The sequence below is a fragment of the Diaphorina citri genome, unplaced genomic scaffold (genome assembly GCF_000475195.1).
Source record: "Diaphorina citri unplaced genomic scaffold, Diaci psyllid genome assembly version 1.1 scaffold2513, whole genome shotgun sequence".
In the NCBI taxonomy this organism is placed as follows: domain Eukaryota; kingdom Metazoa; phylum Arthropoda; class Insecta; order Hemiptera; family Psyllidae; genus Diaphorina; species Diaphorina citri.
In genome coordinates this window covers 18,359-42,493 of record NW_007379934.1, presented here as the reverse complement: position 1 = coordinate 42,493, position 24,135 = coordinate 18,359, and the positions used below count along the sequence as shown (strand labels likewise).

Below are 24,135 nucleotides of genomic sequence, written 5' to 3'. Positions count from 1 at the left end.
TACGAGCCATCATGGAACCTATACCTTCGGACCTGCGTGAGTTTAGTCAGGAACTAAGCTCGAAGTCGGCACCACAACTGCGGAACCCACCCTGTCAGCCACTAGCTCAACTTTAGACTAGACTGCCTTTACCTTTGTACAAATAGTTCCAATCGAATCTAAGCAATGTATCTGCAGTCGTCATCGGCCACTTAAATTGCCATCTTAGTTTTATCGGAGTCTTAGTTGAGCAAGCCCCCGCGAAAACCCGCTTAGTGGGGTATATTTGGAACAGGAGGACCATTCCCGCGTCTTCTGAATATCAATTTCACCATTGTACCTTATGAGTAAAATTTGACCTTTTTTCCAAAAAGGCCGGTTCTTAGTTGTGAGAAGCCCCCGCGGAAAACCGTCTTTGTTGGGATATATTTGGATTCAGGGGATGACCACTTCCGCGTCTTTTGGCACCAGTTCAGCCATGTAACCTTATGAGGTAAATTTTGGCCCGTTTGGGACATTTTAAAGTCGTCTTAGTTTGGGGAAAGCCCCCGGAAAACCGTCTTAGTTGGTATATTTGGAATCAGGAGACCTTTTCCGCGTCTTTGCGTATTAATTTCCAGCCATGTACCCTTATGATGTTAAAATTTGACCTTTTTCAAAAAAGGCCGTCTTAGCTGAGGAAGCACCCGGAAAACACGTCTTAGTTGGGTATATTTGGATCAGGAGCCATTCCGCGTCTTTTGGCCACAGTTCCAGCCAATTGTACTTTATGAGGTAAATTTTGGCCCGTTCGGACATTTCAAAGTCGTCTTAGTTGGGGAAAGCTCCCGGAAAACCGTCTTAGTTGGGTATATTTGGAATCAGGAGACCTTTCCGCGTCTGTTGACATCAATTCCAGCCATGTACCTTATGAGGTAAATTTGTGCCCCGTTTTGCGATTTTTACCCTCTTCCCCAGGGATAAAGCCCCCGGTTTGGCCACTAAGACTCATATTTTTGAAATGTACTCGTCAACCCCCATCAGATCCATAGGAAGAAAATTTTGTACCTTATGAGGTAGAAAAAATGTACCTCAGCTCCGGCTCTATAAATGGGTGTATACGCGTGAGTATAGGATAGGTAGGTAAATAATAACTTTGTGTCTCTGTTATTTTGATCAACTTGGGAGTTTTCTGGTTTATGAAGAAATAATGTAGATCGCATACCTATCATTTCTATATCTGCCTCTCTTAGGCCTGCTGACTCTTTAATACGTATTCGTATTTAGGAACCTTATGTAGTCCAATCACTAGATAGATCTTATTTGTCAGTAGGTATAGTGACTAATGTTAGATTAGGTAGATAGGTAGTACCTACCTAAATAGATACCTTACAGATAGGTACAAAATTTGATACCTCATTCTTAGTAATGTAATTTAGTATTTATGTCCACACCACACCACACTGAAAATTATTTTTACAATTTCGATTGTTAACGATTTAATTTATTGTTTACCTGAGAACATGAAAATTGCATCAGGTAGGTAGGTTTGCTTTCGTAAGGTATAAGGATGTAGGTATACCTACCTACACTCTGTAGGTAAGTTTGTACCTACCTTTTCAGATACTGAAGCTTATAGCAACTTTAGTCACCACTTGTAAAACCTACTTACCCAACAGTACTACCTTGGCTTGTGTTGTTAATGTTAATCTTTAATTATAGTAACTCTACCTTAGTTTAGGTAGGTAATGTTTAGAAGTGTACCTACCATTTTAAGGTTGATTAGGTAGGTAATGTTTAGAAGTGTACCTACCATTTTAAGGTTGATTAGGTAGGTAATGTTTAGAAGTGTACCTACCATTTTAAGGTTGATCAGGTAGGTAATGTTTAGAAGTGTACCTACCATTTTAAGGTTGATTAGGTAGGTAATGTTTAGAAGTGTACCTACCATTTTAAGGTTGATTAGGTAGGTAATGTTTAGAAGTGTACCTACCATTTTAAGGTTGATTAGGTAGGTAATGTTTAGAAGTGTACCTACCATTTTAAGGTTGATTAGGTAGGTAATGTTTAGAAGTGTACCTACCATTTTAAGGTTGATTAGGTAGGTAATGTTTAGAAGTGTACCTACCATTTTAAGGTTGATTAGGTAGGTAATGTTTAGAAGTGTACCTACCATTTTAAGGTTGATTAGGTAGGTAATGTTTAGAAGTGTACCTACCATTTTAAGGTTGATTAGGTAGGTAATGTTTAGAAGTGTACCTACCATTTTAAGGTTGATTAGGTAGGTAATGTTTAGAAGTGTACCTACCATTTTAAGGTTGATTAGGTAGGTAATGTTTAGAAGTGTACCTACCATTTTAAGGTTGATTAGGTAGGTAATGTTTAGAAGTGTACCTACCATTTTAAGGTTGATTAGGTAGGTAATGTTTAGAAGTGTACCTACCATTTTAAGGTTGATTAGGTAGGTAATGTTTAGAAGTGTACCTACCATTTTAAGGTTGATTAGGTAGGTAATGTTTAGAAGTGTACCTACCATTTTAAGGTTGATTAGGTAGGTAATGTTTAGAAGTGTACCTACCATTTTAAGGTTGATTAGGTAGGTAATGTTTAGAAGTGTACCTACCATTTTAAGGTTGATTAGGTAGGTAATGTTTAGAAGTGTACCTACCATTTTAAGGTTGATTAGGTAGGTAATGTTTAGAAGTGTACCTACCATTTTAAGGTTGATTAGGTAGGTAATGTTTAGAAGTGTACCTACCATTTTAAGGTTGATTAGGTAGGTAATGTTTAGAAGTGTACCTACCATTTTAAGGTTGATTAGGTAGGTAATGTTTAGAAGTGTACCTACCATTTTAAGGTTGATTAGGTAGGTAATGTTTAGAAGTGTACCTACCATTTTAAGGTTGATTAGGTAGGTAATGTTTAGAAGTGTACCTACCATTTTAAGGTTGATTAGGTAGGTAATGTTTAGAAGTGTACCTACCATTTTAAGGTTGATTAGGTAGGTAATGTTTAGAAGTGTACCTACCATTTTAAGGTTGATTAGGTAGGTAATGTTTAGAAGTGTACCTACCATTTTAAGGTTGATTAGGTAGGTAATGTTTAGAAGTGTACCTACCATTTTAAGGTTGATTAGGTAGGTAATGTTTAGAAGTGTACCTACCATTTTAAGGTTGATTAGGTAGGTAATGTTTAGAAGTGTACCTACCATTTTAAGGTTGATTAGGTAGGTAATGTTTAGAAGTGTACCTACCATTTTAAGGTTGATTAGGTAGGTAATGTTTAGAAGTGTACCTACCATTTTAAGGTTGATTAGGTAGGTAATGTTTAGAAGTGTACCTACCATTTTAAGGTTGATTAGGTAGGTAATGTTTAGAAGTGTACCTACCATTTTAAGGTTGATTAGGTAGGTAATGTTTAGAAGTGTACCTACCATTTTAAGGTTGATTAGGTAGGTAATGTTTAGAAGTGTACCTACCATTTTAAGGTTGATTAGGTAGGTAATGTTTAGAAGTGTACCTACCATTTTAAGGTTGATTAGGTAGGTAATGTTTAGAAGTGTACCTACCATTTTAAGGTTGATTAGGTAGGTAATGTTTAGAAGTGTACCTACCATTTTAAGGTTGATTAGGTAGGTAATGTTTAGAAGTGTACCTACCATTTTAAGGTTGATTAGGTAGGTAATGTTTAGAAGTGTACCTACCATTTTAAGGTTGATTAGGTAGGTAATGTTTAGAAGTGTACCTACCATTTTAAGGTTGATTAGGTAGGTAATGTTTAGAAGTGTACCTACCATTTTAAGGTTGATTAGGTAGGTAATGTTTAGAAGTGTACCTACCATTTTAAGGTTGATTAGGTAGGTAATGTTTAGAAGTGTACCTACCATTTTAAGGTTGATTAGGTAGGTAATGTTTAGAAGTGTACCTACCATTTTAAGGTTGATTAGGTAGGTAATGTTTAGAAGTGTACCTACCATTTTAAGGTTGATTAGGTAGGTAATGTTTAGAAGTGTACCTACCATTTTAAGGTTGATTAGGTAGGTAATGTTTAGAAGTGTACCTACCATTTTAAGGTTGATTAGGTAGGTAATGTTTAGAAGTGTACCTACCATTTTAAGGTTGATTAGGTAGGTAATGTTTAGAAGTGTACCTACCATTTTAAGGTTGATTAGGTAGGTAATGTTTAGAAGTGTACCTACCATTTTAAGGTTGATTAGGTAGGTAATGTTTAGAAGTGTACCTACCATTTTAAGGTTGATTAGGTAGGTAATGTTTAGAAGTGTACCTACCATTTTAAGGTTGATTAGGTAGGTAATGTTTAGAAGTGTACCTACCATTTTAAGGTTGATTAGGTAGGTAATGTTTAGAAGTGTACCTACCATTTTAAGGTTGATTAGGTAGGTAATGTTTAGAAGTGTACCTACCATTTTAAGGTTGATTAGGTAGGTAATGTTTAGAAGTGTACCTACCATTTTAAGGTTGATTAGGTAGGTAATGTTTAGAAGTGTACCTACCATTTTAAGGTTGATTAGGTAGGTAATGTTTAGAAGTGTACCTACCATTTTAAGGTTGATTAGGTAGGTAATGTTTAGAAGTGTACCTACCATTTTAAGGTTGATTAGGTAGGTAATGTTTAGAAGTGTACCTACCATTTTAAGGTTGATTAGGTAGGTAATGTTTAGAAGTGTACCTACCATTTTAAGGTTGATTAGGTAGGTAATGTTTAGAAGTGTACCTACCATTTTAAGGTTGATTAGGTAGGTAATGTTTAGAAGTGTACCTACCATTTTAAGGTTGATTAGGTAGGTAATGTTTAGAAGTGTACCTACCATTTTAAGGTTGATTAGGTAGGTAATGTTTAGAAGTGTACCTACCATTTTAAGGTTGATTAGGTAGGTAATGTTTAGAAGTGTACCTACCATTTTAAGGTTGATTAGGTAGGTAATGTTTAGAAGTGTACCTACCATTTTAAGGTTGATTAGGTAGGTAATGTTTAGAAGTGTACCTACCATTTTAAGGTTGATTAGGTAGGTAATGTTTAGAAGTGTACCTACCATTTTAAGGTTGATTAGGTAGGTAATGTTTAGAAGTGTACCTACCATTTTAAGGTTGATTAGGTAGGTAATGTTTAGAAGTGTACCTACCATTTTAAGGTTGATTAGGTAGGTAATGTTTAGAAGTGTACCTACCATTTTAAGGTTGATTAGGTAGGTAATGTTTAGAAGTGTACCTACCATTTTAAGGTTGATTAGGTAGGTAATGTTTAGAAGTGTACCTACCATTTTAAGGTTGATTAGGTAGGTAATGTTTAGAAGTGTACCTACCATTTTAAGGTTGATTAGGTAGGTAATGTTTAGAAGTGTACCTACCATTTTAAGGTTGATTAGGTAGGTAATGTTTAGAAGTGTACCTACCATTTTAAGGTTGATTAGGTAGGTAATGTTTAGAAGTGTACCTACCATTTTAAGGTTGATTAGGTAGGTAATGTTTAGAAGTGTACCTACCATTTTAAGGTTGATTAGGTAGGTAATGTTTAGAAGTGTACCTACCATTTTAAGGTTGATTAGGTAGGTAATGTTTAGAAGTGTACCTACCATTTTAAGGTTGATTAGGTAGGTAATGTTTAGAAGTGTACCTACCATTTTAAGGTTGATTAGGTAGGTAATGTTTAGAAGTGTACCTACCATTTTAAGGTTGATTAGGTAGGTAATGTTTAGAAGTGTACCTACCATTTTAAGGTTGATTAGGTAGGTAATGTTTAGAAGTGTACCTACCATTTTAAGGTTGATTAGGTAGGTAATGTTTAGAAGTGTACCTACCATTTTAAGGTTGATTAGGTAGGTAATGTTTAGAAGTGTACCTACCATTTTAAGGTTGATTAGGTAGGTAATGTTTAGAAGTGTACCTACCATTTTAAGGTTGATTAGGTAGGTAATGTTTAGAAGTGTACCTACCATTTTAAGGTTGATTAGGTAGGTAATGTTTAGAAGTGTACCTACCATTTTAAGGTTGATTAGGTAGGTAATGTTTAGAAGTGTACCTACCATTTTAAGGTTGATTAGGTAGGTAATGTTTAGAAGTGTACCTACCATTTTAAGGTTGATTAGGTAGGTAATGTTTAGAAGTGTACCTACCATTTTAAGGTTGATTAGGTAGGTAATGTTTAGAAGTGTACCTACCATTTTAAGGTTGATTAGGTAGGTAATGTTTAGAAGTGTACCTACCATTTTAAGGTTGATTAGGTAGGTAATGTTTAGAAGTGTACCTACCATTTTAAGGTTGATTAGGTAGGTAATGTTTAGAAGTGTACCTACCATTTTAAGGTTGATTAGGTAGGTAATGTTTAGAAGTGTACCTACCATTTTAAGGTTGATTAGGTAGGTAATGTTTAGAAGTGTACCTACCATTTTAAGGTTGATTAGGTAGGTAATGTTTAGAAGTGTACCTACCATTTTAAGGTTGATTAGGTAGGTAATGTTTAGAAGTGTACCTACCATTTTAAGGTTGATTAGGTAGGTAATGTTTAGAAGTGTACCTACCATTTTAAGGTTGATTAGGTAGGTAATGTTTAGAAGTGTACCTACCATTTTAAGGTTGATTAGGTAGGTAATGTTTAGAAGTGTACCTACCATTTTAAGGTTGATTAGGTAGGTAATGTTTAGAAGTGTACCTACCATTTTAAGGTTGATTAGGTAGGTAATGTTTAGAAGTGTACCTACCATTTTAAGGTTGATTAGGTAGGTAATGTTTAGAAGTGTACCTACCATTTTAAGGTTGATTAGGTAGGTAATGTTTAGAAGTGTACCTACCATTTTAAGGTTGATTAGGTAGGTAATGTTTAGAAGTGTACCTACCATTTTAAGGTTGATTAGGTAGGTAATGTTTAGAAGTGTACCTACCATTTTAAGGTTGATTAGGTAGGTAATGTTTAGAAGTGTACCTACCATTTTAAGGTTGATTAGGTAGGTAATGTTTAGAAGTGTACCTACCATTTTAAGGTTGATTAGGTAGGTAATGTTTAGAAGTGTACCTACCATTTTAAGGTTGATTAGGTAGGTAATGTTTAGAAGTGTACCTACCATTTTAAGGTTGATTAGGTAGGTAATGTTTAGAAGTGTACCTACCATTTTAAGGTTGATTAGGTAGGTAATGTTTAGAAGTGTACCTACCATTTTAAGGTTGATTAGGTAGGTAATGTTTAGAAGTGTACCTACCATTTTAAGGTTGATTAGGTAGGTAATGTTTAGAAGTGTACCTACCATTTTAAGGTTGATTAGGTAGGTAATGTTTAGAAGTGTACCTACCATTTTAAGGTTGATTAGGTAGGTAATGTTTAGAATTCTATATTCGACTCGTGTGGTTTGTGTCGTATCATACACATCTCGTGGTATGCCTCTCATCAGATGGGTGAGAAGAGACACAATAATTCCCATTTAGGTGCTGGGTCAACACGAGAATACCAGAAAGTAACCCGGTGAAATAATTGCAATCGAAAACAAGTACCTACAAATTTTTGTCGATGGTGGGATTCGAACCCGGGACCTTCTGTTACAACAGAACACCCAAATAAGCACCATTCAATAGGATAAGGAAAGTCGTGTGATGTTCACACCAGAGGGACCTTCTGCATGGCAAGCAAGCGCATTACCACTGGGCTAACCGGCATTACCTCAACTCTTGAATTGAGCAATCTGATAGGTTGATCTGAAAATATTCAGCAAATCATATTGCGCCATCCAAGAGTTTAACTTCTGATTGGATTGTGGCCCCAGCCCGGAAATTGTTTTTTTCTGTATTAATGTGAGCGGATTCTGTATTGAAGTGAGGGAAACACTTTTCATGACTCTTCGGGTCTCTTGTTACTTGTTTTCAGAAAATGTTGGAAATTCGCAACAGTCTTCTGGAGGAGACCCCACATTGCAGACCTGCTGATACTGAAGAGGTATATCAGTTCATGATGTTCCCTGAGAATTGTAATGATCATCTCTGTGCCAACCTCTTCTAGGTGCACCAGGTCCCAACCGATCACTTAAGTTAAGTAACGTTGTGTGTGCTTGGTATGTGGATGAGTGACCATGACCATCCACAACCATTATTCCAGCAGCCCGAGTTTGGAAAATGATCTTTCCACGATTGAAGGTCAGTTGAACCTTCTAAAAGATGTATTCCAGCCTAGTTAGCTGTCTTGTAAGCGCTAGGTTGCGGGTTTGATTCCCGCCTGAAGCGGATTTTATTCTAAACAAATGAGGTTCGTTCTCGGAACGGCTGGTTTTCTCCTATCCTGTCTTCCTTATCTCTTCATTTTCGGGACAATAAGACCTTAGCGGTTACAGTTCCCTCTTGAAATTGGGACCATTTTAAGGGTAAGTGTACTCATAAAGGCAAAGCTTGTGCCGAAGTCGTGTGTAATGGGTGGGATTTCCTAAATGATTTTTTCCCCTAAATAACGAAAAAATAACAAATTGTCTTGTGTGTTGATCACAAATCACTCAGTCTTTCTGTATTGTTAACCATTAAGTGATAGGTTTATCTAGGCTAGTATAGGTATTATTTAAGTAGATGATTTATCTATGCTAGTATAGATACAGTCAAACCTGTCTAATTGGGAATCCAAGGGGCCGTCAATCTCCCTCCCTCTTTTTTTCCCATTTAGACGGGTCTCAATTAGACAAGTTCGACTGTATTACATATTAATTTTAATTCTAAAGCTAAAGTACCTATAAGTATGAAATAAGTCATTAAGAGTTCATTGAAATTTTGTATTACATAATATTACGTAAGTAGAATTATTTTTGTGATTTTATCACCTTACTTGACGTTCTAATATACATAATTACCAATTACACATAATATGTGAAAATAATATAAAATGTAGAGTAAGCAGAGATGTGCGAACCGCAAAATGCAAAATGGAAAATGCAAAATGTAAAATGTACATTTACATGTCACCAGGAGGTAAGATACTAAGCCTAGTCACCAGGAGGTAAGATACTAAGCCTAGTCACCAGGAGGTAAGATACTAAGCCTAGTCACCAGGAGGTAAGATACTAAGCCTAGTCACCAGGAGGTAAGATACTAAGCCTAGTCACCAGGAGGTAAGATACTAAGCCTAGTCACCAGGAGGTAAGATACTAAGCCTAGTCACCAGGAGGTAAGATACTAAGCCTAGTCACCAGGAGGTAAGATACTAAGCCTAGTCACCAGGAGGTAAGATACTAAGCCTAGTCACCAGGAGGTAAGATACTAAGCCTAGTCACCAGGAGGTAAGATACTAAGCCTAGTCACCAGGAGGTAAGATACTAAGCCTAGTCACCAGGAGGTAAGATACTAAGCCTAGTCACCAGGAGGTAAGATACTAAGCCTAGTCACCAGGAGGTAAGATACTAAGCCTAGTCACCAGGAGGTAAGATACTAAGCCTAGTCACCAGGAGGTAAGATACTAAGCCTAGTCACCAGGAGGTAAGATACTAAGCCTAGTCACCAGGAGGTAAGATACTAAGCCTAGTCACCAGGAGGTAAGATACTAAGCCTAGTCACCAGGAGGTAAGATACTAAGCCTAGTCACCAGGAGGTAAGATACTAAGCCTAGTCACCAGGAGGTAAGATACTAAGCCTAGTCACCAGGAGGTAAGATACTAAGCCTAGTCACCAGGAGGTAAGATACTAAGCCTAGTCACCAGGAGGTAAGATACTAAGCCTAGTCACCAGGAGGTAAGATACTAAGCCTAGTCACCAGGAGGTAAGATACTAAGCCTAGTCACCAGGAGGTAAGATACTAAGCCTAGTCACCAGGAGGTAAGATACTAAGCCTAGTCACCAGGAGGTAAGATACTAAGCCTAGTCACCAGGAGGTAAGATACTAAGCCTAGTCACCAGGAGGTAAGATACTAAGCCTAGTTAATGAAAACAAGTAACAAGAGACCCGAAGAGTCATGAAAAGTGTTTCCCTCACTTCAATACAGAATTCGCTCACATTAATACAGAAAAAACAATTTCCGGGCTGGAGCTACAATCCAATCAGAAGTTAAACTCTTGAATGGCGCAATATGATTTGCTGAATATTTTCAAATCAACCTATCAGATTGTTCAATTCAAGAGTTGAGGTAATGCCGGTTAGCTTCAGCACTTGACAGAAGAACCCCTTCTTCGGCTCAAACCTGAAATGGAGAAGAATTACAAGTCAGACACGGTTGGTCTAGTGTTAATGCGCTTTGCTTGCCATGCAGAAGGTCCCGGGTTCGAATCCCACCATCGACAAAAATTTGTACTCATTTTTCGATTGCAAATATATCAACGGGTTACTTTCTGGTGTTCTCGTGTTGACCCAGCACCTAAATGGGAAGTATTGTGTCTCTTCTCGCCAATCTGATGAGAGGCATACCACGGGATGTGTATGATACGATACGACACAAACCACACGAGTCAAATATAGAAGTTGGCGTTAAAACACTCGTTAATTTTTTTTTCTTTTTTTTTTTTTCTTCTTCTTCTTCTCCCTCTCTCTCTTCCTTTCCTTCAATATCTTTTAAAGAACAAACAATAAGGAATAAGATGACAATACCTGTTTGTTTTCCAAGGAGGCCTGTACATGGTTGACAATCCGTTCCGGATAATCCTTATTGATAATACAGTTAGCTTTCTCTTTCTTGAGATACTGGGGCCTTAATATAAGAATAATAAAGGAGTAATACCTGTTTGTTTTCCAAGGAGGCCTGTACATGGTTGACAATCCGTTCCGGATAATCCTTATTGATAATACAGTTAGCTTTCTCTTTCTTGAGATACTGGGGCCTTAATATAAGAATAATAAAGGAGTAATACCTGTTTGTTTTCCAAGGAGGCCTGTACATGGTTGACAATCCGTTCCGGATAATCCTTATTGATAATACAGTTAGCTTTCTCTTTCTTGAGATACTGGGGCCTTAATATAAGAATAATAAAGGAGTAATACCTGTTTGTTTTCCAAGGAGGCCTGTACATGGTTGACAATCCGTTCCGGATAATCCTTACTGATAATACAGTTAGCTTTCTCCTGAACGCCTAGGGGAGCTTTCCATGGTTCATAGATATACTGGATGGGGAACTGACGTAATTCTGGTACATATCGTCTGGAAATAATAGACAGCAGTTTATGTTACTTAAAATAAATCGGTACTTACTTTCTTTTTAGAATGGGATGCTATACACTGCCTAGGCAAACCATGGCATTACTTCATCTGAAGTAATGATTATGTATACGACAACAACAATTCATAAAACAAAAATTCAGAAGAAAAGGGGTGGAACTGGTTCGATTTATTTTGTTTTACAGTCAGCCTAGTTACCTTGGAGGGTAGCACGTCTATCTTGTAAACCCTAGGTCGCAGGTTCGATCCCGTCCGAGGAAAACTAAACAAACAAGGTTCGTTCTCGGAACGGTTGGCTTTCTCCTATCCTGTCTTCCCCTTCTTTATTCGATTTCGGAACGATAAGACCTTAGCAGTTACAGTTCCCTCTATCAAACCTCTTACTTTTTATCCTTCATGTCAACATTTCTTTTATAATTCCTAAACAGTAGTGAGACACATAGTATTTTTTGTAGAACAAGGAAAGCAAGTCTTTTCTTGATGTTTAATTCCTTAAAGTAGTGACAGAGAAGAATCTTTCACTTACTTGATGTAAATGCCGTCCGGGTCCAAACGCCGTCCAAAGTTGACCGGACATACACAGTACGTACAATCTAGTAGCTGCTCAAACGCCGAGCTAGACACCCACATCCAATTGCCAGCATTAACTGACCAATCAGCGTCGAGCAAATAGTAGAAGAAATGGCGCACCCCGTCTTCCCAATTGATCCACAGGTCGCCTCGTGTCAGGAAACATGCTACGGCATTGCGAGCCACATGATGCACCCAACCTTCCTGTAGAATAGAATAGGGGGGCACGGTTGGTCCAGTGGTAACGTGCTTGCTTGCCATGCAGAAGGTCCCGGGTTCGAATCCCACCATCGACAAAAAATTTGTACTCGTTTTTCGATTGCAAATATTTCAACGGGTTACTTTCTAGTGTTCCCGTGTTGACCCAGCATTTAAAAAAAAAAAAAAAAAAAAAAAAAAAAAGGAATGGAATGGAATAGAATAGAATACACCTTGAATAGAATAGAATACACCTTGAATAGAATAGAACAGAATAATATATATTATAATATATTACAGTAGAAAAGAATAGAAAGGTCCGTAGAACTTACTCAAAAAATGGTCTCCACGGAGCCTCCGAAGGTACGATCCAAAATTTAATCAGAAAGTTCCCTTTATACTTATGTGAAACAAAATTTGGCCAAATTTCATCAAAATCAAACAAACCACTCAAGCAGGTATAGCAAAACAAAGCTTTTGTAAAAGGGGTTTCAAAATACATTGTGATGAACATTCTTTCGAAACTTTCATCAAAATCAGACACGTAGTTATATAGATCAACTAAACTAACTAAAGGATGATCACTGGATTTTTAATAGCACAATAACCTCCCATTAGAATTTTGCACTTTGCAAAAGCTATGACGTAAAGATAGAAAAGAATAGAAAGGTCCGTAGAACTTACTCAAAAAATGGTCTCCACGGAGCCTCCGAAGGTACGATCCAAAATTTAATCAGAAAGTTCCCTTTATACTTATGTGAAACAAAATTTGGCCAAATTTCATCAAAATCAAACAAACCACTCAAGCAGGTATAGCAAAACAAAGCTTTTGTAAAAGGGGTTTCAAAATACATTGTGATGAACATTCTTTCGAAACTTTCATCAAAATCAGACACGTAGTTATATAGATCAACTAAACTAACTAAAGGATGATCACTGGATTTTTAATAGCACAATAACCTCCCATTAGAATTTTGCACTTTGCAAAAGCTATGACGTAAAGGATGATCACTGGATATTTAATAGCACAATAACCTCCCATTAAAATTTTGCACTTTGCAAAAGCTATGACGTAAGTAAAGGATGATCACTAGATTTTTAATAGCACAATAACCTCCCATTAGGATTTTGCACTTTGCAAAAGCTATGACGTAAAGGATGATCACTGGATTTTTAATAGCACAATAACCTCCCATTAGAATTTTGCACTTTGCAAAAGCTATGACGTAAAGAATGATCACTGGATTTTTAAAAGCACAATAACCTCCCATTAGAATTTTGCACTTTGCAAAAGCTATGACGTAGTCTTATAGATAAGATAAACCTTTGAAAATATTGCACAGCTGTTAGTTGCTGTGACGTCAAAATTTAGCAAAATGTGAAGTGCTAGGTTGTAGGAACTCATTCACTGGATTTTTAATAGCACAATAACCTCCCATTAGAATTTTGCAATTTGCAAAAGCTATGACGTAAAGGATGATCACTGGATTTTTAATAGCACAATAACCTCCCATTAGAATTTTGCACTTTGCAAAAGCTATGACGTAAAGAATGATCACTGGATTTTTAAAAGCACAATAACCTCCCATTAGAATTTTGCACTTTGCAAAAGCTATGACGTAAAGAATGATCACTGGATTTTTAAAAGCACAATAACCTCCCATTAGAATTTTGCACTTTGCAAAAGCTATGACGTAGTCTTATAGATAAGATAAACCTTTGAAAATATTGCACAGCTGTTAGTTGCTGTGACGTCAAAATTTAGCAAAATGTGAAGTGCTAGGTTGTAGGAACTCATACTTACCCGTCTCAGTTGTCTCATGACAGCATCTATGAACGGATACCCGGTCTGTCCATTCTTCCAAGCGTTCAAATATTTCTCCTTGTTAGGATGAGATTCAGGTAGCCATGGAATATTCAAACAGATTGGATTCTTCTCCATTTGATCATAATATGGATTATGTGCTGACATGGTGTAGAAGTATTCACGCCATATCAACTGACCTGCGTGAATAGAATAGTTTGTTAGAATATTAATATTAGGATGAGATTCCGGTAGCCGTGGGATATAGCACAATAACCTCCCATTAGAATTTTGCACTTTGCAAAAGCTATGACGTAGTCTTATAGATAAGATAAACCTTTGAAAACATTGCACAGATGTTGCTGTGACGTCAAAATTTAAAAGAACACTCAAATAAGCATCATTCAATAGGATAAGGAAAGTCGTGTGATGTTCACACCAGATTTTTTTTTTTTAAATCAATTTATCTCGGGATCTATTTGTCTCAAATTCTCACCAGTGAGTCCAGTTCTACCAAATGGATTCTTGGGTCTTCCTGTGTGAGGATCTATCAACGTGTTTTGGCACTAAAAACTGACCATCGAAATTTTGACCCGATTACATTACTTTCCTTCCTATAGGATAAGGAAAGTAAAAACAATTTCCGGGCTGGGGCCACGATCCAATCAGAAGTTAAACTCTTGGATGGCGCAATATGATTTGCTGAATATTTTCAAATCAACCTATCAGATTGCTCAATTCAAGAGTTGAGGTAATGCCGGTTAGCCCAGTGGTAATGCGCTTGCTTGCCATGCAGAAGGTCCTGGGTTCGAATCCCACCATCGACAAAAATTTGTACTCATTTCTCGATTGCAAATATTTCAACGGGTTACTTTCTGGTATTCTCGTGTTGACCCAGCACCTAATTGGGAAGTATTGTGTCTCTTCTCACCCATCTGATGAGGGGCATACTACGGGATGTGTATGATACGACACAAACCACACGAGTCAAATATAGAAGTTGGCGTTAAAACACTCGTTTTTCTTCTTCTTCTTCTTCTTCTTCTTCTTATCCCTCTCTCTCTTCTTTTCCTTCAATAGGACCCAGCACCTAAATGGGAATTATTGTGTCTCTTCTCACCCATCTGATGAGAGGCATACCACGAGATGTGTATGATACGACACAAACCACACGAGTCGAATATAGAAGTTGGCGTTAAAACACTCGTTTTTTTTCTTCTTCTTCTTCTTCTTCTTCTTCTCCCTCTCTCTCTTCTTTTCCTTCAATATTTTTTAAAGAATAAACAATAAGGAATAAGATGACAATACCTGTTTGTTTTCCAAGGAGGCCTGTACATGGTTGACAATCCGTTCCGGATAATCCTTATTGATAATACAGTTAGCTTTCTCTTTCTTGAGATACTGGGGCCTTAATATAAGAATAATAAAGGAGTAATACCTGTTTGTTTTCCAAGGAGGCCTGTACATGGTTGACAATCCGTTCCGGATAATCCTTACTGATAATACAGTTAGCTTTCTCCTGAACGCCTAGGGGAGCTTTCCATGGTTCATAGATATACTGGATGGGGAACTGACGTAATTCTGGTACATATCGTCTGGAAATAATAGACAGCAGTTTATGTTACTTAAAATAAATCGGTACTTACTTTCTTTTTAGAATGGGATGCTATACACTGCCTAGGCAAACCATGGCATTACTTCATCTGAAGTAATGATTATGTATACGACAACAACAATTCATAAAACAAAAATTCAGAAGAAAAGGGGTGGAACTGGTTCGATTTATTTTGTTTTACAGTCAGCCTAGTTACCTTGGAGGGTAGCACGTCTATCTTGTAAAGAGCCCCCCAAAAAATACCCCTTCTGGGTAAAAAAAAAGCCCCGCCAAGTCGTTTAAAAAATACATTTTTTTTTTTTTTTTGTATCTGCTATACATCGGGGTGATGGTCTCTAGCCATGTTTAATTGGCTCATCCTGAACCGCAGTCAACCATCGTGAGGACTTGTACTTATTCTTGAATGCTTGAATTTGGAGGCTCCGGCAGGGACCGTCACATGAGCGATAAGAAACACAATACTTCCCATTTAGGTGCTGGGTCAACACGAGAACACCAGAAAGTAACCCGTTGAAATTCAAACTACCGTTTTCTGGATAGGAAAAAAATCGATTGAAGATAAAAGGTGGGGGGGGGAATACGGAAAAGATCGGTTAGAAATTTTCCGTCCCGGCCAGGATTCGAACCCAGAACCTTCGGGTTGAGAATCAGTGAACCACTTGGCCGCAGAGGTGGACTTACCTGTGATATTGAAATGGGAGGGAGGTCTTCCCTCATGTATGGTGTTGAAATGATCATGCAATGCCCAATAGAACCGACGTACAGACAGACATCCGAACTTGAGAGCAGCACTCTGACTAGTAGGAGGTCCTGTGAGGTCAGGACTCACTTGGTTTGAGAGGTAGACGCCGCTTTTGAACGACTCGATTTCCTAGAAGGCAAATAGATTCGATCTTTATATGGGTCCGATTTTTTCTTTTTTTTTTTTTTTTAATGGGAAGTGTAACTAACTGCTAAGGTCTTATTGTCCCGAAATTGAAGAGAGAAGGAAGACAGGATAGGAGAAAGCCAGCCGTTCAGAAGTCGAACATTATCCGTTTAGGATAAAATCCGCCCCGGGCGGAAGTGAAGAAAGGTGAATCAAAATTAACTTCGAAAAAGAACTCGACAGGCTGTTAGTTTAACAGGCCTTCTACATACATATCCTGTAAGTATCGTACTGTCCTTCAGCGCCCATGATCATGAGTTGCAACTTCTTAGTGTCCCTGTAAGCTTCCTCATATTTGTGCTGTGAGATGAGAGATTTGATTTTGACATACAGATCATGAGTATTGGAAGAACTGCCTTGCGATGAGCTCTGTTCGGCGATGTTATTTTCTTTATCTGTAAGGGAAGACAATTAAACTATGGAAAACTCATTTCAGTGCAAGAGTACTAAATTAAAATGGACGCACCACACAAGGGATCTAAAAAGAGGCCACCTTACAAAAAAGTAATTAAACTGAACGTCTTCATCATTCCTACAATTTTTTTGGATACCCATCACATGCCGTCAGGCACATTCTATTTGTCAAGGGTCTAGGTTTTCCTTGCTTTTGGTATCAATTTAATAATTTCTAATTTGAAGAAACCATTTACTTAATATGTAAATGTCTAGTATGCAATTCTACAAATTTCATGTCTAATCCTTTTACACTGATAATGGCAGGTAGCTACCTACTTAAAGTAGTTCCTTATTCTCACAAGGCTGTGTCCCAAATTTCAAGCACAGATTGTTATAGCGTTCAAAGGGGGGGAAACCTACATTCCTCGTTGTCCCTACCTTCTTCAAAGAGTGAAGGTAGTAAATTGAGTAGGGCAGGATAATGAACACTGGTCCACTCTTCTACTAGAGACAAATACGTAGAGTCCTCTGTCTTGTGAGCTTCCATCTCTGCCAGCTTTTGTTTCTCTTGCTCGAGTTTGTTCTTCAGTTCTTGAACCCCCAGCTGAAAATAAGGTTTTCCAATGATTGCTCTCACTTACAATAATTTTACAAAGGTTTAACAGATAAGGTTTGTTCTAGAAATGGCTGGCTTTCACCTATCCTGTCATCTTTCTCTATTCAATTTCGGGATGATGAGACCTTCGTTGTGACAGTTCTCTCAAACCTCTTTAATATAAGAAGAAAAAAAGCAATCTATGTCCAAGGTCTAAAGTTATTCAAATTTCAGCCACGTATTCAATTTTGTATATTAGTAAAAAAAAAAAAAAAAAGTTTTCACTTACCTTGGCAGCAAAGGGGTTCGATTCAATCATGGTTTTAAGGAGCTGCACTGTGTACTTGACTACATTACTACTCTTGTCCATCAGTCTACCAATAGCTCGTTCCAACAGTTTCAAAGTAAAGGCCACAGGAATTGCTTTGTCCAATACGAGCCTTTGAAACAGTTGTAGTACCTGCAATACAGAGACAATGATTATGCAAACATTTTAAAACAAATTATTGCTGTTTTTTTACTTGCAAGTGAAAGGAAATAAGTCTGTTTACAGGCAAAGGACTCTTGTGGATCTGTAATGAAAATTTGTCAAATTCATTTTTTTTTTTTTTTTTTAAAAAATGAGTGTTTCACCGCCGTTTTTATTTCGTAGCAATGAAACAACTGCTACATTGGACGCATGTGGTCTGTGTCGTAGCATGCCCATCCCGTAGTATGCCTCTCATCAGATGGGCGAGAAGAGGCACAATACTCCCCATTTAGGTGCTGGGTCAACACGAGAACACCAGAAAGTAACCCGTTGAAATATTTGCAATCGAAAAACAAGTACAAATTTTTGTCGATGGTGGGATTCGAACCCGGGACCTTCTGCATGGCAAGCAAGCGCGTTACCACTGGACTAACCGTGCCCCGTTCCATTTATTTAACGGGTTGATTCAACAGGCCTTCTATGGGCTGAAAAAAAAAAAATATTGGTGAATTCCACTGTACTAGTTTCTCATTTACCTGTGAAAGTCGTTCATTGAGTTTGATCAAGGCTTCAGTCTCCCCTCCCAACCATCGTATAAGAGGATCACCAAAGTCCATTTCCGGGTACTTGTGGAATTGTTCAGGTTTGGGTACGGTCTGAAACAGACTGACCTCTCTCTGTAGTGACTCAGACATGGTGCCGAATGTAACGTGTCTGAAGTCAATGTCCTCTTTAGGACGCGGTGGCAGACCTGAGAAAATAGAAACAGATTGAAATCAGTCAAGGAACATTATTCTTACCGTAAGAATACCGTCTAAAAACGGTAAGAATAAGGTTAGTACATAGGATGTCTAATATAAACCTAACAAATAATCAGTCAAGGAAGAAAAACTGCGTGGGAGCCGCTAGACAAGAGTTTAAACATGGAAGGTGGCGCTCGAATTCAGTGATATATTACGTAATGGTATTTCAGAAGATGATACTTTTTTATACATGGGCAAATAAAAATAAATCACAGGTCCTATTTTGGAGTTGAAAAAAAAAGTCAGTTGAATACAAATACCGGACAGATCACGGAAGTTAAGCAACGTCTTGCATGGTTGATATCTGGGCGGGTGACTGCCTCTGTAAAAGTTGGGGTAAAAGAACACTCAAATAAGCATCATTCAATAGGATAAGGAAAGTCGTGTGATGTTCACACCAGATTTTTTGATAGGAGAAAAATAGGTATTTGTGTACTGGCCATTTAGATTGAGGTTCCTGATAAAAATGATTATAATAGGTACTTGATCTGTAAATACAAACTAAAAAAATGGGATACCTAATACTTGCAGCTCCTTTTAAGAGTCATAAATTCATTACGTAGGAAAACTTTAGTATGCCTTTTAATAGTACATAATAGAAAAAAATGAGCCTGTTTTTCATAGCAGCGTAGGTAGGTAGGTAGGTACTAGGGCCGGATTAAGCTCATTTCTACCCTTACGTAGGAAAACTTTGGTATGGCTTTACCCCCTTTGAAGGTAAATGGAAAAAAGAAGAAAAAATAAACTCACCTCACAGTCCTGCTCGAAGCAGAGTTTGGTAAAGTTGAGCTCTCGCTTGAGTTTCTGAAAGATGGATATTGGAGACCCTTGTACTATGAATAGTTGACCACCATGACTCTTCAGCTGACGGTCTAAATCCGCCAAACATTCTAGTAGAAACCGGAACCGGTTGTAACCAATGTGCATTGTACCTGGGAACATGGGACGGAAGTGTTGTGAACGTCAAGAATAAACCAAATACATCATACGGACATACGGATGGAAAAGCTACACATATCAAGACGATTAACACTGGTCAAGATTACTTTCTTTTTAACTTTTCACAAGCTTTAATTAATATGACGGGGTGTTCTTCAGCTGACGGTCTAAATCTGCCAAACATTCTAGTAGAAACCGGAACCGGTTGTAACCAATGTGCATTGTACCTGGGGACATAGAACGGAAGTGTTGTGAACGTCAAGAGTAAACCAAATACATTATACGGATGGAAAAGCTACACATATCTAGACAATTAACACCGGTCAAGATTACTTTCTTTTTAACTTTTCACAAGCTTTAATTAATATGACGGGGTGCCAAATTCCGTGAGAGGTTACAGGTTTACTAATACAGGTTGGAAGCGCGTCTGCCTTGTAAGCACTAGGCCGCGGGTTCGATTCCCGCCCGGGGCGGATTTTATCCTGAACGTATAATGTTCGTTCTCGGAACGGCTGGCTTTCTCCTATCCTGTCCTACTTTTCTTTTAGATTTTGAGACGATAAGACCTTCAAAACCCCTTTAAAAAGTGAATGAGAACAAATCTCCTTGCTTAAATTAGTAGAGGATTGTGTTACCACTGCCCTGCCACAGATATGTACAATACAATTTAGAAGGAAAAGCAATTTGAACATAGAAGTGCAGGCCCATCAATATACGTACTATTGTACTTATAGCTCTAGGGAAAATGTCTGATGAGTTTTTAAGTGCATAAATCCAGACATGAAACTAGGTACTAAACTACACACAAATGGATACAAGGAAATTTGATGATTTGTTATTGTGCTGGGCATGTTATAGTAGCATGTGCTCGTACTCGTACATCCCATAGTATGTCTCTAATCACATTGAACAATTTGTGAGAAGAATATTGAGTCCAATTATTATGTAATTATAATTACCTATAACCTTGCAAAAAGAGTGAAATATGAGAGATGGAAGAAGAGAGAGAACAAGAGAGCAGATGGGTAATATGATATATTTTTTCCTCTCTTTCTCTCTCTCTCTGTCTCTCTCTCTCTCTCTCTCTCCTCTCTCTTCTTCTCTCTCTCTGTCCTCTCTCCTTTTCTCTTTCCCCCCTCTCTTCCTCTCTTCTCTGTCTCTCCCTCTTCCCCTCTCTTCTCTCTCTGCTTTTTCTTCTGCTCTTTCCCTCTCCCCCGTTTTTCTCTCCTTTTCTCTCTCTTTCTGGATGATTTTTGACTAACCATCAGGTACATGACATTGCTGTTTTGGGGTGCATTAGTGAAGTTATTTAAACAGCTCCATGGAATAATTCCAAAACGGCAAAATTACTTTAGACATAATCAGCCAAAATATGATACCAAACTCAGATCGGAAGAGCAACGGAAAAATTTTTTTGACCCTAAATACCAAAAAAATTAAAACAAACCTTTTTTTTTTTTTTTTTTTTTTTTTTTTTTTCTTGACTAGGAAACTCAGATAGGAATCTGCTATAACTGGACTGCTAAGAGACAAGTTTAGGCAGACATGGGAAAAACAATAGCCACAATAGATCTACACATATAAAGATAATGGCATGCCCTGTCTTGGGAGAGGAACAGCCAGATAAATAATTCATAGCAGGGTAATATAGGGAGAGAAAGTTTTCAAACCTGCAGTTTCTCCATCAAAAATAAACACTGGGTAGAGAACGGAATTCAAGGATGCCTCGAATAGAGCCGGGTTGTCATGAAGCCGTAATCCATGTCTGAACCAATGAACAGCCACCTCTTTATTATTTGGAGAGTTGGGTGTATCCATTTTGTCTAGCAGTGAATGGTCTATTATCTGAAACATAAATAATGGAATTATTAAAATAATTACCTCATAACACCAAATTCCACTTAAAATAAAATTAAATAAATTATAATTACACATTTTACTATTTGCCAGTGTGTCTGCCTTGTAAGTACGGGTTTGATTCCCGCCCAGGGCAGATTTTATCCTAATGGGATAATGTTCGTTCTCGGAACGGCTGGCTTTCTCCTATCCTGTCTTCCTTCTCTCTTTCTATTTCTTTTCAAATACCTACGTATTCTGCAAATGTAATAGAAAGTCGTGTGATGTTCACACCAGATTTTTATTTTTATTTTTTAAAGATGAGTGTTTCACCGCCGTTTTTTATTTCGTAGCAATGCAAAAATCTGTAAAAAAAAATAATAATAAATAAATAATAATAATAATAATAATAATAAAATAATAATAAAAACTGTCCCTATGTTTGTTACCTGAGTGTATACTATTAATTTAGAGTCATGAAAATTCTTACCGAGACACAAGAAAACAAATTATTAAACAAAAAGTAAAATGCAGCACTCAAAATAATGACTTTAGGACTTCCTCTCTGAATAACTGCAGATAAAAAGTAATTCAATTTTCATATAAAACACAAGATTTGAAAATTAGAAAAGTTGCTTGAATGCCACCTGACACCCCAGTCACGTTGTTTGTCTGTCTGCCATGTTTCTACAACCTGAGATGTGAGATGAGACTTACGTCAATCCCTTTTCTTCTCACCACCCTCCCCATTGAGTTACTCAACCCCTTTTCAAACTTGTTACATAACTTCCCCACAAATAATGATGTAGTATAGACTTTATGTATAGAACTTTGAAAAGTAATTACAGGCCATACAAGTGAGTTACTTGTGTAATATTTATTACATTGAGATGAAAGTATTTCAAATTTATACGCACCTTTTGGTCCTTTCACAGAGGTCTTATCAGACCGATATTTGCACTTGTAATTTGGATAGAGACTTGAAAGGATAATTTCGTGCGTTCGTCAGAAAATATTGTTGTGTATGATGGTGGTTTCGAACCAGTGTATTTCGGTTTTCCAATATCCAATATTGGCTAGAGTGAATTCATGAATTGAGATGAGACTTACGTCAATCCCTTTTCTTCTCACCACCCTCCCCATTGAGTTACTCAACCCCTTTTCAAACTTGTTACATAACTTCCCCACAAATAATGATGTAGTAAAGGCTTATCCTGACGAAGGGAATGTTGTGTATGATGGTGGTTTCGAACCAGTGTATTTCGGTTTTCCAATATCCAATATTGGCTAGAGTGAATTGATTCAATCCTCAGTCTTGGTTTTCACTCTGGTGAGTCTACACAAAATAAATTCGTTCCAATGTTCTATTTTCAAAGTGATCTTTTCTTACTACATTAGAACTCCAACTCAACAAATATGGCATATTTTAAAGTTACGTTGAACCTTTTCTTTACATTTTTATGAGAAAATTACCATAAATTCAGATACCTATTGCTCTAAAAATAGCACAGAAATACAGAAAATAGCAACAAGTCCAAATTCTAAAAAGTGATAAAAATTTAAAATTTCGCGCTCTTTGATAATCTAAAAAAAATCGAATCGAACGAGCTCTGGCGTCAGTTACGAACAACTTCAGAGGCGCGAAAAATCAAAATTTTCAAAAGTTGTTTGTTTATGGAAATGGATATATATTTTTTTTTTTAACTTTAATAACTTTGAACTTTGGTACTTTGTAGTTTGATGTTTTAAACTTTTGTAGGTTTTTAACAGTTTGCTTTCAGTGTTCTGTTGTATCCTTAGTACTGTCCTATTTTGTCAACTTTTAATTTTTGCATGCAATTGTGTATCAGTGTAAAATAAGTACCAACTGCTTAAGTTCTGTTGTTGTTAAGTAAAATCAAGATCATTAAGGTGGAAACAAATTGCCCTGACATCAACTGCCCTCCTGCAAACACACTGATATTGCTCTCATGTGACATCATGGGGAGCCATGTCTCATCAAATAAGTGTGACTCAAAGTTCTCTCAGAGTATAATCAGTAATTTGTTCACAAGAACTACACTGATGCTATCTCATGCTCAAGCTACGGGGCACAAATAAGATATCATGTGATACAAAGTCTGGACTACCACATCTCAGTGTGCCTTAAGTAGACGTTTAATTACAAATAAGTGTGACTCAAAGTTCTCTCAGAGTATAATCAGTAATTTGTTCACAAGAACTACACTGATGCTATCTCATGCTCAAGCTACAGGCCACAAATAAGATATCATGTGATACAAAGTCTGGACTACCACATCTCAGTGTGCCTTAAGTAGATGTTTAATTCTTTGATGTCTGTGTACATTTCTTCAATCTGCCCCCTCCTTTGATTTATTTGATTAATTCTGTGTCATTAATTCCTTTTTCTGTACGTTCATCAAAATGGTTGAAGAACTTCTCATTGAAAAAGTGAGGGGGTATTCCTTTCTATACGACTCAAAACAAAAGCATTATCGGGATTCCAACATCCGTCAAGCAGCCTGGGAGGAAATTGGTAAAGAACTCCAAATGTCAGGTATGTCCTATTTATTTATTTTCATTTCCAGTTTATTATTAATTCACTACTGTGTCAATTATCATTTCTGTATTGCCACATAACTAAACTGAACCATAACCCAAACAAAAGTAATCCTTAATTTGCTGTAGGTGGTGACATTTGTTATCAGGGCCAATATTATTCATCCATATCCGTTGGACATTGTCTCACAAACATCAAAGACACACAATACTGATTTCCAACCCTGAAGCAGTTCTTAGTCACCAAAAATATTAAACACAAACATATTTGCCTTGTTAATATTTAATGAGGAAAAATTGAATCTATTTTTTTTTTTTTTTTTTTTTTTTTTTTTTTGTT

General features: G+C 37.2%; 2 protein-coding genes across 3 annotated transcripts in view; one reads left to right on the top strand and one right to left on the bottom strand.

Annotated features, from left to right (window-relative positions):
• Nucleotides 1-10,833: 10,833 nt before the first annotated feature.
• Nucleotides 10,834-22,331, bottom strand: LOC103519062 (cryptochrome-1). The gene is made up of 9 exons (XM_026830675.1): nucleotides 22,154-22,331; nucleotides 21,071-21,245; nucleotides 19,212-19,393; nucleotides 18,980-18,992; nucleotides 18,195-18,409; nucleotides 15,952-16,141; nucleotides 13,656-13,855; nucleotides 11,610-11,857; nucleotides 10,834-11,065 (listed from the first exon to the last, which is right to left on the bottom strand). Exons 2-9 carry the CDS (start codon nucleotides 21,216-21,218, stop codon nucleotides 10,849-10,851), a joined length of 1,413 nt encoding a protein of 470 aa, XP_026686476.1. The 5' UTR covers nucleotides 21,219-21,245; nucleotides 22,154-22,331; the 3' UTR covers nucleotides 10,834-10,848.
• Nucleotides 22,332-22,901: 570 nt separating this feature from the next.
• Nucleotides 22,902-24,135, top strand: part of LOC103519061 (putative GPI-anchor transamidase) — an 18,959-nt gene continuing 17,725 nt past the window's right edge. Inside the window, exon 1 of one of the 2 annotated variants that reach the window (XM_026830677.1) lies at nucleotides 22,902-22,991. The gene's annotated coding sequence lies outside the window, so the exon portion shown is untranslated. Of the gene's footprint in view, nucleotides 23,036-24,135 lie in introns of both variants that reach the window. The other variant, XM_026830676.1, reaches the window with a different exon arrangement.